Genomic DNA, 16,064 nt, shown 5'->3' on the forward strand with positions numbered 1-16,064 from the left:
ATTGTAGCATTGCTGCAGGAATTTGTCTTTTTTTCCAGATGTAAAAAAGCATTCACGGTTTGAGCACTACCGTAGAGCAATTTTTTGCTAAAGTTAAATTAAAATTTCTTTTGATAAAAAGTTTAAAACGTTGAAAATTCGAAGATTATTATTTTGAAGGACTAGACTTTGAGGAGCGATTTCACTTTTTCATATTATTCGAATATTACCTTTTAAAAGTGCACGCTCAACTTGCCCTTCGGTTCCAAGTAAATTGGTTTGTCGCACTCGTATTTGTGGACGATAATTCAAGTCAGATCAATTCATTATATCAATGAACTACTGAACTTGTAAAAAAAATAGTTGAGTCGGTTAGGCATTACACAATTAAATTTTTGTCCAACGCCAGTTTAGAAAGACAGTTAAATGAAACGAAAGTAAAATATTTAGAAAAAAGAGTTATCACGTATTTTGAGACGTTGATCCGTTGAATGGCTCAAATTTTTTTCAAAATTTTTAATTTTCACTCGAATGAATTAGCAATTTCACGTGGTCGTTTCTCAAAAGATTCAATTTAATTAAGGATTGGTACCGATATATCGATATACAAACTATGTTCCGTATGTGTTAATACAGAAATTGGCATTAAAAATTACTAATTTGGACGCGAGACGTGAGTGTCATTAAATTTGATACACTAAACAACATCAAAATTAGGGTTGATCGTTAGATTTTGTTTATGAAAAGCTTAAATAAATAAACTCGACTTTTAATGATCATCCCACACACGTTCTATATACAAACGAATAAAATGAATCGTGTCTGTGACTTGTGTATGCAATGTAAAAAAAAGTGTCGGTAAAATAAACAGAATTTTCTCAGACTTGTAGACGCTGATTGTGTCTTCAAGAGTTGTACCGAAACGGATATGGTAATAACAATGGATTGTGATTTTTATATTTGAACAGGGAAAAAAAATCAAAGGGGATTTTGTATCCGGTTTTGAGTACAAATTTAACGTTTCAGGAGAGAGATTACGGCTGCATTTCTCTATTCTCTTCTCTATACTCTACCATCAATTCTGTGCACAGAAATTGCACAAAATGTGTATGTAATGTGCACATAATGTGTACAAATATTTATGTGCACATTATGTGCACATTACATACACATTTTGTGCATTTTCTGTGCACAGATTTGATGGTAGAGTATAGAGAAGAGAATAGAGAAATGCAGCCGTAATCTCTCTCCAGGTACAATGCGAACGTTAATTTAAATGTAAAGAAAAACGATCTAATCAAGCCGAATTCTCCTAGCAGGTTTTACAAGTATGCTCTGGAAAAAAAATGATTGTACCTCATCAATGCACAGACCGATTTTAATTTATAAAATAAAATCGATGAAAGTCTGTGGTTTTTTTCCTTTCCGCCGCAATCCTTTGCAATACATTAAATGTTTCGAACAACATTACGGTATTGTTCGATATTTTTAACAATTGTGGTTTTCCGTTCCCGAAATCATATGTTTTCAGTGGTTATTCGATATGCGGTTGCATTTTGTTTTCTTTCATTTTCAATACTTAAATTCGACATCGACATTGTCGTCGTACTATTATTTTTTTGTAAATTGCTTTACTTATGAGGAATATGTGTTGCAGTTCAATATCCTTTCGTTACAATATTACAAGTTGGGTTGTTCTTACGTAAATGTTTCATTGATGAAGGGAACTCTATACAAAAGAGCAAGTACAAGGTACTCAATTTTCATGTATTATAGTTAGTTAAGACACCAGCTTGCTCCTAAGAGGAATCTCTAAAAAAGTTTCAATGTGAGCAGCACTCTGGTGCCAAGTTAAAAATCAGTAAGGTACTGGATTCACCGAAATCAGATTTTTAACACGGGGCTGTCATCTTTGTTTAAAATCTTAGAATCCAAAAAGGCAGCCTCGTGTTCATATTGATATTTGATGTAATTTTGGCACCAGGCCACTACTGGATTTTCTAAGAAAAAACTACAAACATTTCGCAGTACTAAATTCAAGGCACTCACATACTCTTGTAATAATAAAATTAATCTTCTCATTCCAGGTAATATTTTACGATTCCGATTGGAATCCAACAGTCGACCAGCAAGCGATGGATCGTGCCCATCGTCTCGGTCAAACGAAACAAGTCACCGTCTACCGTCTCATCTGTAAAGGAACGATTGAGGAGCGCATCTTACAACGTGCACGTGAAAAGAGTGAGGTAAGTGAACGCAGTATTTTATTACGTCAAATGTGACAAACATTTTCTGTACAATCTATCCCATTTATTTTGAATTAAAATCGATCCCCTAATTCATTGAATGACGAAAAGTACATCCGGTGCGTTTCTATGTCATTATTACAATAAAAATCGAAAGGAACGAAAAGCACGTGCCTCATATTTGGTATTGTCTTAATTTTGAGTATGTGACACTCTTTATAAACAAATAAAAATACCGAAATTGAGTTTAAAATTTACTTTGTCTTTTTGATGGAGTGCTCTATTGACCAGTATGGGGAGAAAATTATCTAAATAGTCTAAGACGGTGAATGTTGGCGCCGGTTCATATTCAACATACTTTGAAGGGAAAAGAACGGAAATAAAGGGGGTACGGACGGAAGAGATTGTGATAGTTTTTGCGCAAAGGGAACGATATCTGAAACACTATTACAAGCATTTTACTAGAAAAATTAGCTGGTGAATCTATTACTTCATTTTATTCAGTTTATTTCATAGATTGATACGTAGTCATTACCCATCACTTGGATGTATGAATTAATTAGGAAGACAAAAATCAGGAATCCAATAATCAGTAGACAAAAATCAGGAAACATTATTCAGGAAACACAAATCAGGAAAAATTAATCATGAACTCCACTTATTAGGAAGCATTAAGCATTAAGAAAACCATGAATCAGAAATTGTAATGAGTTTCGGGACAAAATAAATTTCGGACAAAATATCCACATCAAAGTTTATAAGGACGTGCAAGGGGGGATACTCCCCCCTTGACCCCCCTTTGCGGGGGCTGCCGCCCCTCGACCCCGCTTTTTTATTTTTTTTTTATTCTTCACGGCCTGCGGCGCTACATCATCTGTAAAAAACATAACATTACTGGCGTGCGCAATATTGTACTTATGTATATGAAGTGAATTCCAGTACAATCGAGTCATAATTTATTTGTCTTCCAATTACAATCGAACTGAACTTACTCGATATATTCTCATATGCTCAATGAGCATTGGTCATATGCTCGACTATTCCCGGATATAGTCGATGTACGCGAATAAAGCAGACGACGTCCTCTAATATAGTCGATGTCCTCAAATATAGTCGATGTTCTCGAATATAGTCGATGTCACGTAATATAGTCGACATCCTCGAATGTAGTCGATGTCCTCTAATATAGTCGATATCCTCGAATATAATCGGTGTCCTTGGATTTAGTCGACATCCTCGAATACAGTCGACTTCATTGAATATAGAAGACGTTCTCGAATATTGTCGATGTCCTCGAATATAGTCGATGTCACGTAATATAGTCGACATCATCGAATGTAGTAGAAGTACTCCAATATAGTCAACTTCTTTGAATATAGTAGATGCCATCTAATATAGTAGATGTCATCTAATATAGTAGATGTCATCTAATATAGTCGATATCCTCGAATATAGTCGATGTCACGTTATATAGTCGAAATCCTCGAACGTAGTCGATGTTCTCGAATATAGTCGATGTCCTCTACTATAGTCGATGTTCTCGAATATAGTCGATGTTCTCGAATATAGTCGATGTTCTCGAATATAGTCGATGTCCTCTACTATAGTCGATGTTCTCGAATATAGTCGATGTTTTCGAATATAGTCGATGTCCTCGAATATACTAGATGTCCTTGAATATAGTCGACATTCTCGAATATAGTCGACTTCATTGAATATAGAAGATGTTCTCGAAGATAGTCGATGTCCTCAAATATAGTCAATATATTTGTAGATGTCATCTAATATTGTCGATGTACTCGAATATAGTCGATGTCTTCTAATAAAGACGATGTACTCGAATGTAGTCGACATCCTCGAATATAGTCGACATCATCGAATGGCGAGTTATTGGTGAGAGTCTATGCAACTCTCATGAAAAAAAAACTTCCAATTCTTCCAACTTTTCATATTTTTCGTGTTACTTGTTTTATGTTTTCCCAATTTCACATTTTCCCAATATTTGGTTTCGTAAATATTTTTCCTAATTTACGTTTCCTAAAAATTTTTCCTGATTTTTGGTATTCTGAATTAAAATTTTCCTGATTAATGAGTAATACCCCATCACTTATTGAGTAACAGTAAAGGTGCTTTATAAAGTAAACTGTGGGGGTTTCTTTCGAGAACATGGTAACCGTTCCCATGACAACCGTTTGCACAACAACTATTTCGTTAGGACTTACATCCAGCAGAGTGCTACCATTGTCCCGAAGACATGATTTCTGGATAGTTGTGAATCCTCGAGACCTTTCATTCTAAGAGAGCCTGCTCGAGAGTTACACGACTTTGAGGGCAACCCATTTTTCAGAGCTATCAATTCTTGAGAGTTTTGAGTCACTACCGTAGAGATAGAGATAAGAACATGTCATAATTGAGGAGAGATATGCATCAACCGAAAAAAAATTATTTGGGGAATGTCTTTCTGTGACGGTTAGTGCGTAATTCTCCTTAATTTCGACGCACTTGAACGAAATCCATAGAGTTTATATTACCAATTCTTCCGTGTATACCACGACAGTGTTTTATTTTTGTCGTCACCGTCGGATACGATCTTTCTTACACTCTGCATACGTACAAGGGTTTGACTACTTTACAAAAAATCAAACGACAGCGAACCATAAAACACAATCAAACCTACATTTGATATCTTTAAAAAAAAGAAGAGAATCCACTACATGTCTTTATGAACTAACGCGCTTCACGTTTTATTTGTTTATATAATAAAAGCGGTAAATGCGGTAAGAAACCCACCCTGTGCATACACGATCACGTATTACTCATTTGTGTTGTTTGTTTTATTTTTTTGATTGTTATTTTGTTTTCAAGCATAGTGTCTCGTTTTAGAATCACTAATCTACAATGCTTTAGTCTAAGATACGTTTTTTTCTTGTGTATCAATCTCTTAAACGACGGTATATATATTGTTTACAGATCCAACGTATGGTCATAAGTGGTGGCAACTTTAAACCAGATACACTTAAGCCAAAGGAAGTCGTATCGCTATTGCTTGATGATGAAGAAATTGAGCTCAAGTGTAAGTTTATCTACGTTTTTTTATGATTAAATTCAATTAAAGAAATTTGTATAGAAATTCCCATGGCTCTTTGTCGTTATGGGCTTTAATATCTCTTGTCTGAAAGAATTAATTGTGTTCAATTCCTGTTTTTTATTAATTACAGATCGGCAACGTAACGAAGAAAGGAAAAGCATAACCGGTGATGATCAGCCTAAAGTAGAGAAAGAGAAAGATAAGAAACGAAAACCAGTGGCATCGACATCAAGGGTAAGTTGAATGATTTAGAGACGAACTTAAAGAAAATTAGTTTTTGTCTGCCATATTTTGGGATGTAAGTCTTAAGCACTCCTTGAAAATTTGTACAAATCTTAAAAGATACTTAGAATTCCTGAAATAAAATTTAGAAGTTTTTTAGAACTTACTTCCAAAAATAGGCTCTGGTCTGCGGTAATCTACTACTTCCCATATGATACAGATCCGTCAATTTATTCGACTCGCTCCCATTCTGTTATGAATTTGCCTTTGAATTGTTTTCGCTCGAAAAACTACATTCGAATATTGTAAGACGACGAATAATCACCGAGATATACCAGCTTCCACACGGTGTCATCCCATATATGGGCGCCAATTTTATGTTCATGTGAAAATTGTTATTGATACAACGAAACTGTCTCTACGCAATAAAACGCAAATCTATATGAACGACATGTATGCTCTGTTAAACATAATAATGGCATGACACACACGTTTAATAAAGCGAAATGAACAACAATGACAAATTTTTATGGCTCAATTAAAGACTGTATTCCGTGTGCATAAAGAAAAAAATGCAAGATGTTGATTGCCAAACACGGACACTTAATAATAATTGTTGATATTTTGCTGGTTACATCTTGTTCAAATTGATTTGTCACAGTTGTTACGTGTATACATTTCAATTCGGAAAACTTTAGCTTGAACAAATGATGGCATTCAAATCGGAGTCTTCTTTTTCTTGTTGTTTTTTTTTATTTATTTGAAATTAAAGTTTTTTTAATGAATGAAATTGATGTTCACTTTCTGATACAGTCTCTCCGATGCAACTGACAATTCGGAAACATATTCCTTTTACAATTCCGTCGGTTTTTTTTGTGTAATTTAATTGGTTAATTTTCTTTTCTGGTAAATGGTTTTTCGTTAGTGACCACCCGGAAATCTGTTAATATAAAACATAAGACATATTCGTTGTCGATGATCTTGAACAGATACGGCAACTGTGTATGTATCGCATCGCACGAACTTTGAATGGACCATTAATAAATTATTCTCAAAGTTTGTGTGCATTAAAAAACGAGAAATTCGATTGGAATATGTCAGTGGGACTCTTGTCGGTCCAGGTCTTTAGTTTTTAAAGACATTGACCATTGACCATGACATTGCCCGCACTATTGTATACTGACCTTGACTTTGTCGTCGAAATATGGGGTTCAACTAACGATGTGAATTACAGACTCATTCTTCTGTAAACAGTGGCTTCTGGCTTTCCACGCGTAGTCTACTAGTATTCTTCGGATATGTATCAACTCGAAAAACTTTTACTTTTTTCTGTTTCTGGTGAAGAGCACGAATTCTGATGATTTGAAAATGAAAATTTCACCTCTGATTTCGAGTTTATTTTTATTCGTCCAAGCCAATTAAATCATTCGTCCCGTAAAGATGGCAGATAAAATGAAACTTCGTCTTTTTTTAAATTATATCGTATCCCAGCCACAGAACCTTGACTTATTACAAAAATTAACTACTGGCCAATTTATAATGCAATGTAACAACCGCACGAAGAATAATATCGCCGAGATTTAGGGTGACCAGATAGTCTTTTGTCCGAATGTTATTTGAAATTAGATTGAGGTAATGATTCTGAGAATGTGTGGGATTGGGATTGGTTATTGTCCTCTACTTTTTGTCTTAGTTATATCAATTCTTTTTCACTTGATTTGACTAAGTGTATTTTTCACTCATTGGAATAAAGTCTTTTACTTCATTTGTTTCAACATCTTCTTCTTCTGGTCAATTCGTACTATATGGCACTTTCTGCCAGGGTTTGTAATTTTAATTTGAGAAATTTTATTTCTGAAAAGTTAAAAAAAAATCAAAAATAAGAATTTCAAAATTTTTAGAAATTTGCCTTCAAAATTCATGGTTTCTGCTACTTTTATGTCGTTTTCGGATGCCTTTCGTTACTCTAGACATTTAACTCCCTTGTGAACACTGGCGAAGGACACACGAATCGAACAAGTTTCAGATTGTTATTCATCTTGTTTCTGAAAGTTAGTCATAGTTTTCCAAATGTTGACCAGCGAGGATCAATTCTACTTTTTACTTGTGCAGTTAGACTCAGGGCTGCCACTCCTCCTAAAACTCCTTAAAATCCTAAAATTTTAAAATTCTCCTAAATCCTCCTAAAATCACCTAAAACTCCTAAAATGGAGATGAAGATTTATAAAATAATTTCCATTGAAACAATTCATGAAAATTTGGGCTGTTGTGGGGAGGTTCTCGCTTACTTTTTATATATTGGAATTTTATGTAAGAGTTCTATCTCAATTACAAACGTACTTCGTCTTTCATCCTTGTAACATTACTTAAAACTGTTCTAAGACCATACAAGAATACTCTTAAATCAAGACTAGTCAATCTAAAAACTCCTAAAATTCTCCTAAAATCACTCCTCCTAAAATCCTAAAATAGGAGTTATTTTAAACCGTGGCAGCCCTAAGACTGTCCAGACTCACTTTCAATGGCGTAATCTCCATATCAAAAGAAAAATTTTAAATCGTTTTTATCGCAGAACGTATTGCGCACGTTGACTATGTGATTCAAAGGGGTGAATGGAAGTGGATATCCGTTGGAGTAGGAACTTCTCACTTCGTGGCTCTCCCATATTGCGCTTCATAGATTTGCCCAGCTTCACTAAACCATTAAATCAGCTATCTGAGCTATGTTTAACTCATTTAAAGTTCAGATAAATAATAAAAAATCATCTGGCAACCCTATACTAAACCACATGCATTAAGTATCTTCAAATAACACCGTCCATATTGTCTCTTCTTTTTTTTAAGTAAAAATCCGAGTCATATGCCATACACACATTGCTCTTATTTCGATAAATTTCACGTAATGTTTCTGTTACATTTTGTTTTTCTTTCCGAAAAGAATCATTATAATACACACATAAAAAAAACAACAACATATACTCTGGTTGCGGTAAATGATTTTGTTCTTTCAACGGAACGCTGCCCAAACGTTCCTTTTATACACAGAAAATATTCTTCGAAGTAAAAAGAAAGAAATATTATTATAAAATCAGACACTGGATTTTCATGTCAGATAATGTCTTGCTGTTGCCATTATTTACATTTTGAAGATGCATTTGAAGACGGAAGTACTACGACATGACGAAAATGTATGTAGAAACAACATAGAAACTTCTGGTAAATTATTGTCATTATTTTTAATCTGCATATGCAATGCACTGCAGTATATACAAATGACTAGAAGACATTTTTAATACAATGATAATATTGGGCAGATGCACTTTTATTCAGAGTTGAGACCAAATCAATATTTTGTGAATTTAATAACTTGTTTGATACAATTTTATCTAACGAAGAATTAAGCCTTTCACGGGACACATTTCTTTTCCGTAATTAATATTTCCCCCGATCATTATAATTTTGTTTATTTTATTATTTATTTATTAAGTGATATAGTTGTTTACACCTGTCGTCGTAATGCAGTATAGAAAATTTAAAATGTCGTTAGAATGACTCTCAATGTTACGATGCACCTGAATTTATTTTTATTATTAAAAATAACTCACGATACCTTCGACTATCGAGCCAGTTGCCAGTAGTTTTGTTACAATTAGTCGTAACTGCATCAAGAAACCGAAAATTTATAAACCAAAATTTTTTAGAAATTTTAGTGTCTTTGAATACATCCTCGAATTTTGCGTTCATAGGCCTACATACGTATCACTCCCCGTGAATCATACGGCTACAATCTGGAACCTGTGTTACTTTATTGCAGTCTACCTGGATAGGAAAATGTTTGTTCTGGCACTCGTCCGGTTTTTTATGTGCTGAAAGGGCATTTTCATGGTTAGCTCTAGTGTATGTCTCAGAAGAATTAAAACTGGTATTAGGAGGTTACATTGGATGACGCGAAAGTAATTCATTACATGAGGTAACAATCTTATGATAAATGAAAGCTCACAAGTGTTTTTTTGAGCAGCAAGCTTCTGTAACGGTCTCGGCCTCGGCTCGGTTATCCAATCTCTACACTTGTCGAAAAACAGTTGCTAGTGAGTTTGCGAATATCACAAAATTGTTTCCGAAGTAATGAAATACGATTCTACGCAACCAAAGAAACATTATATCGAATGACGTTTAGCAGTCATGCATCTAATACGTCAAATGCTACATGGTTTTGCATTGGATTTTGACGTATTCTGTGCATAGCTGTTAAACGTCATTTGACATATTCATGCTTTCTGTCAGCACAGTGCCACCTATTATCATTTCTATGCATCCAATGTGTTCTGATTCACTATCTGCCCCATGCGAAAGTTGATTAATGGCCTGGTCAACTTTCGCAAGGTATCTGCCCCTTAAAATAAATTTTTCACTGATATGTGTCGAAAGTGGTTCATTTCGACTCTAGGGATGAAAAGTAAATTGACCTAACGCTCATAATATTAGTCGTACCACACAGAGACATATAAAATCCATTACATAACTGGGGATAAAAATGAAAAGTCAAGTTTTCATGTGTCTATTGACCTCTACGTCGCCTCAGATTTTGTGAATTAAGTCAAATCGAGTCACTCAATAAATTGTGGTAGTAAACATTTCACAAACGGTAAAACCAGTAAAATCGATTGAATCTTTTAGCTCTTTTGATGTTCAACATATTGATACAAAATCTATGACTTCATTGGTCTTTACCCAAACTATACAATCTATATAAGAAGTCTTGAGCACAGTTTTTTCCTTATTTTTGTCACTGCTGTTGTTAACAGATTTTTCTAATTAAAAAATATTCGACTCAATTAGCGTAACACTGCAGTCAGTACATAAAATTGAAGTCACAGTCATACAAAATCACGATCTCATATACAATTTTTCTGTCCAAAAACTACTACGTTCTTTTCCAATGTTATTGGGTTTATCAACCGAAATCCGTCAAACTTAATAATCCGATCATTTCGACCAAAAAAAATTAACATTTTTATTATCGATCCTCTGCATTCTCCAATACATTTTTTTCCCTATTCATTTATAAAAACGAAAATGATAAATGCTAATGAACTGTTGTGAAGATATTTTTATTGGTCGCGCATAGATCAAACTTATCTCATTTTGAAGCGATAAATTTCTTGTTTATTGCTAATAAGACTCGATTAATATAAGCAAAATTTGAATAAATCGATGCCGTAGTGAACGATTATTATCAAAATATTGGAAATTTATTTACATATTTCTGTTTCCGCTGTTGTTTATTGATTTTAAATAGTTTATTGCATTTTACACATCATAATACATGGTAGTTAAAATGCCGTCTTGTCCAGTTGTAGGTGGAAATTTATTGAACTTTTCTTTTTCTCTCTTTTTTTCGGTTATTTTCTCCGGTACAATTTATGCAGTCATCACTAGAGGCGTCGAAAAAAATCAAATTGGAAGATGCGGATGATTTCCCTTTCACGGAAACGGCTAGTGGTATGGCCAGTCCCGCTCACAGTGATGCATCGCACGAAAGTAATAAGTTTGTTCCCGAACCAGTCGTCGGTCACGATGAATCCAGCAACGAAGCACTAATTGTCGATTGTGACAGTCCCAGCGATCATGATGCTCCTGGTAAGTGGTTTCTAGATTTTATTGTTTTGAATTTGTTGTTGTCATTCTTGTTTCTATTCAATGGTCGAAAAATTAATTGAAAACCAACTGAAACTTTTAAACGATGTAAACGATGCAGCCCATCATTAAAGAAGTTATTGGCTGAATAAGGGTGTTTTTTGCGATGTTACTTATAAGGTGTTAACCTTTGTCAAATGATAATTGACAATCAAATCTCTGCGAAACTGTCAAATCTATCAATTCTTTTGTTTAAAGTATCATTTAGTGTTTAAGGCCCGTCATTGGGAAATGACAGGACAGTTTCCCGAAAATATATGGAAAATTTTATCACAAAAATTCACCGAAAAGATTCAAAGAAACTCACCCATGATGGTTTCCATTGTATTCGTGCACCGTCTCTTTAGGTCCCCAAGGCATATTTAAACACTAAAATACTTTCTACTCGATGCAAAAACAAAATTTTGTTTTTTGTATTGTCGCGACAAAAACACAGAAAATATTTCGTCACAACTGTGACACTCCGCTATTATAAGGACTAGAATGAATGTTTGCTGTGTTCACTTCGGCGGTAAAATATTTTCGTTTAAAAAAGTGTCGGACATTTAAAAACAATCATCAAACGGTTGACAAAGGGTAGCGTATACATTTAATAATGCTCATCGACCATTTTTTAAAGCTTTACGAGAGCTCAGCGGACATTCTCTCAACGATGGGAGAGCATTTATTAAAAATTTAGCCTCTCGTAAGACTGCGCCTTGCGTAAATAAATGTTCGTTCCTCTTTAGTAAGCTAAGAAGACTTCGCGAAGTCTAATTATGCCACCTCTTTGAATAAAAATATCGGCTGAGTTCTAATACTTCTCCGCTGAGCTCTAATAAATAATTCTTCGCTGAGCTTTAACAAACCTCCGCTGAGCTTTAACAAACCTCCGCTGAGCTCTAATAATTCTCCGCTAGGCTTCAGAAAGTGTCCGTTAGGCCTAAGCAAGTTGCAGGAAGGCTTAATGGAGCGAATCGGACACTCAGCGCAGATCTGCCAAAGCTAAGTGGAGTCTTATTAAATCATAGCAACAATTATTAGGTATCCGCTGATGCTTATTGAGTGTTCGCTTAGCTTCATTGCCTTACTACAACGTGCTAAGGTCTGACGGACTCTTACTGAAGCCTAGCGGAGAATTATTAGAACTCATTAGAGGTTTGTCAAAGTTCAGCGGAGAATTATTAGAGCTCAGCGGAGGTTTGTTAAAGCTCAGCGGAGAATTATTCGACCTCAGCCGATATTTTTGTTCGAAGAGGTGGCATAATTAGACTCAGCGAAGTCTTGTTAGCTTACTAAAGAAGTGGGAGAGGTTACAATTTTAATAAATGTCTACCATCGTTGAAGTGTCGGACACTTTTTTGAATGAAAATATTTTACCGCCGAAGTGAACACAGCAAACATTCATTCTAGTCCTTATAATAGCGGAGTGTCACAGTTGTGACGAAATATTTTCTGTGTTTTTGTCGCGACAATACAAAAAACAAAATTTTGTTTTTGCATCGAGTAGAAAGTATTTTAGTGTTTAAATATGCCTTGGGGACCTAAAGAGACGGTGCACGAATACAATGGAAACCATCATGGGTGAGTTTCTTTGAATCTTTTCGGTGAATTTTTGTGATAAAATTTTCCATACATTTTCGGGAAACTGTCCTGTCATTTCCCAATGACGGGCCTTAATGTGAAAATCTTTTACTTCATTTGTTCAACATCCATTTCGCTATATAAAAGTAAACCTTCCACTACAGAGCTTATTGTTTTTAGTTGTTTCTGTCGATAGCAGATGACCATGCAGAAAACGTGATTGCTCGTTGATGTTTTCTCCATTTTATAAAATGTTCAACAATTCGCACATACTTCACAGATCGATCCATTTTTTCTTACAAAATTTGAAATTGGACATCCATTCGATGAAACCGGATTTTAATATGCCAGAACAAGGCAAGTGACAAGGAAATAAACAAAAGGGGCAGGACAAGAAAATTCCAGGGCCTATTTTTAGGGAAACAATTTTTAATTTTTCTAATTTTTTTTCCAGAATTTTAAATATTTTCCAAAAAATGTTTTTGTAGAAATTGTTGAAAGGTGTGAAAATATGGAAAACTTGGAAATGAGAGGGTGACCGAGACAGTACTGATAATAAAAGTACTTAAAAGGTGAACGGAAATATGTCATCATGACTAAAGGGTCACTATCTTAACCTGTATGCGGTGGTCAGCAGTGACAGTCATTGAACTGAAAAATCTTTCTGTCCGGAAAAATTGTAAGACGTAGCCCGATTCATTCATTCATTCATTTATTGTTCATTTTCAGTCGACTTAATACAAGCGGACTTAACTTAGGTATAACAGGTAGGACTAGGTTTTTTTAATTTTGTCACAAATTTGACTGTCGTCGTTCTTGTTTCTTCTCTTCAATTCAACAAAATCTAAGAAAAATTTTAATTTGTCTAATCAATGATCAGATCCAAACAAAATTCGTTTCAATTGCACTTCAAATGATAAATGATTCGTCGTGAAAAAGGGTTGCTTCTACATTTGAAACATTCCAAAAACTTGAAACTGACCTCCACCAATTCGTATTCCATTGGACATTTTCCACAAAATTATTCGTATTAATCTTTGTGTAACCAATCTTGCGTTCAGACGTTTTTTTTCCTTCTCTCGAATGCATAAAATTTATGTTTCTCGGTCTGTTCTCATTAAAAATATCTATGTTGACAACTGATTCAATTCCCATAACTGATTCAAATCAATATTGAATTATAAACACGCATCTATAATCAACGTTTTTATAAAACAATCCGAAACATATACATCGCGTATACAATAAATATATGAATTATACACACCGCTCGGTATTATATCAACTTAAATGTACGTGTGTGTAGCACGTAGCATGTAGAACGGTATACACTTGGATACGGAGAAGAGAAATAAAAAAAAACCTTTTGCATTGCATTTGAAATCAAAAGACATTTATCCAACTCCTACATGGTTTTCAACTACTAACCTATTAGTTGAAAATTGTGATAGTTTTATCTGTCATCAAAATTCAATTTTAAACGTTTTTTTTTCTACTTCGTTTTTATTATATATTACCCATAAGACATCGTATGGATGGAAACCTGTTTTTTTATATTTCGTTCAAACTTCCATCGACTTTTTTGTATATTAAAGACCATTGGTTTATCTTACCATACTTCGACGTAACATTTTATAAACCCATAATCTCTTAAATTGAATATAAACACACAGAAATTCTAAGTTTTTTTTTGATACGTTCATTCTCGTATATATTTTCTGATTACTTTTCATTTATATGACTATGCTGCTGGGTATATGTACGATGATTGAAAGGAATATATATACACAGACGGTGTTAAGTCTTATTATGGACGAGACAGGTAGTCACATAGTCACTGATATGATTTGAAAATATAATAATTATTATTTATGTAAATGATTCAATTAAATGATAAATGGACAGGGTATTAAGCGATATTTAATAAATGGCCATCAACAGTAATATCGTTGGTGTCAAAGATTTTTTTTTGTTTGATTCTGTCTTCTTTTGTTGGTTTTATTTTAAATCGGTTTCTGTTTCCATGGAATGGGAAGGAAGAATGCCAAAGAACAAACTGAAAAACGACGAGATTCTAATGTGATGACACACTCGTAGACAGTGAATAATTTATTTCCTTGTTGCCTGGCTTGTTGCAATGTAACTGAAACGACGATACTTCGATCGCGGTTGAATGAAATCACGATTTTTTTAGTTCCAATCTTATATCGACTATGGATATGGAAGAAAAATCTTAGCCAAAAAATTATTTTTTTTTTGCACGTTTCACACAATAAAATAAACAAAAATTTCAATAAATACCTCGATATGGGCTAAAATATGTAGTTGGACTGGACATTTATTTCGGAAGTTTTTTTTTTAATTCGTTCTTGCTGTTTCTGCTGCGTTTACGATAGGTGGTTTTATATGCGGAGAAAAAGAATTCTTTTTCTGTTGTATTGCGCGGGTACATAAAATAAACATTCCCACGAGTGGTGTGTGGCAATTTGTCATTTACTTGACGACACAACTGGAAAACGGTTAAGTTCAATTTGTGCAATCTTGATAATGTTTTCAGTCAAATTTATGATGGAAACGCAGAAAGATTAAATGTACCGCTAACAAATACATTTTTGGATGATTTTAATACAATCGCTAAAGATACTGTCTTATACGAAGTCTTATTAACTTAAATTTTGCATTTACAACCAACGGTGAATGTGTCGTGATATGATCAATAAATCTGCTACTTCAATTGATCGAAGTATCGTGCGGCTTTGTCACAAAATCTAGTACTTCGTCAGATTTAACATGCATTTTACTATGAAATAGAACACTGACCCAAGCTTATCACTTCTTTTTGTCGAAGTATTCGATAGCAGTTTGCTACCCGGTTCTATGAAAGAATTCCAACTTAACTCAACAATTTAGCGACCGCGTTCGAGTACATAAAACATCTCAAATTTGCATAGAAATGATAAGTTGGTACGCCTGCGGCGAGGTAGAATATGCATGTAGAGTGGTGTTTAACATTAATCCGTCCATACGTCAAATCAATACTCTCTCTAGCAATTCTGCAAGTCTGCTTCATAATTTTAAAAGTTTTTTTTTTTCGTTAGATAAAGTTTTGGTTGCGGGATTGAGTGGTATGGGTTTTAAACGTCATTCGATATACGCCTGCTAGACCACAGGCGTCCAAGCTTATTATTTCTCGTTAGATTTCTTCAATTAACGAAACCCTAGAGACAATCCTATTTTATCTCCACGTACGTCAGAAAAATTCTTTATTTT

General features: G+C 34.3%; 1 protein-coding gene and 1 long non-coding RNA gene across 4 annotated transcripts in view; one reads left to right on the forward strand and one right to left on the reverse strand.

Annotated features, from left to right (window-relative positions):
* The window catches only part of LOC119075732 (chromatin-remodeling ATPase INO80), an 87,991-nt gene that overhangs the window by 55,070 nt on the left and 16,857 nt on the right, over window positions 1-16,064 (forward strand). For 2 of the 3 annotated variants that reach the window (XM_037182272.1, XM_037182271.1), the window contains exons 12-15: window positions 2,067-2,225; window positions 5,196-5,298; window positions 5,444-5,547; window positions 10,961-11,174. In XM_037182272.1, the coding sequence (XP_037038167.1) occupies window positions 2,067-2,225; window positions 5,196-5,298; window positions 5,444-5,547; window positions 10,961-11,174 (580 nt within the window). The remainder of the gene's footprint in view (window positions 1-2,066; window positions 2,226-5,195; window positions 5,299-5,443; window positions 5,548-10,960; window positions 11,175-16,064) is intronic. The other variant, XM_037182273.1, reaches the window with a different exon arrangement.
* LOC119075739 lies at window positions 845-15,621 on the reverse strand. Its single transcript, XR_005087447.1, has 3 exons — window positions 15,596-15,621; window positions 10,426-10,428; window positions 845-856 (listed from the first exon to the last, which is right to left on the reverse strand). It is a non-coding gene; the product is annotated as an uncharacterized LOC119075739 (long non-coding RNA).

Source organism: Bradysia coprophila, unplaced genomic scaffold (genome assembly GCF_014529535.1).
Source record: "Bradysia coprophila strain Holo2 unplaced genomic scaffold, BU_Bcop_v1 contig_232, whole genome shotgun sequence".
In the NCBI taxonomy this organism is placed as follows: Eukaryota; Metazoa; Arthropoda; class Insecta; order Diptera; family Sciaridae; genus Bradysia; species Bradysia coprophila.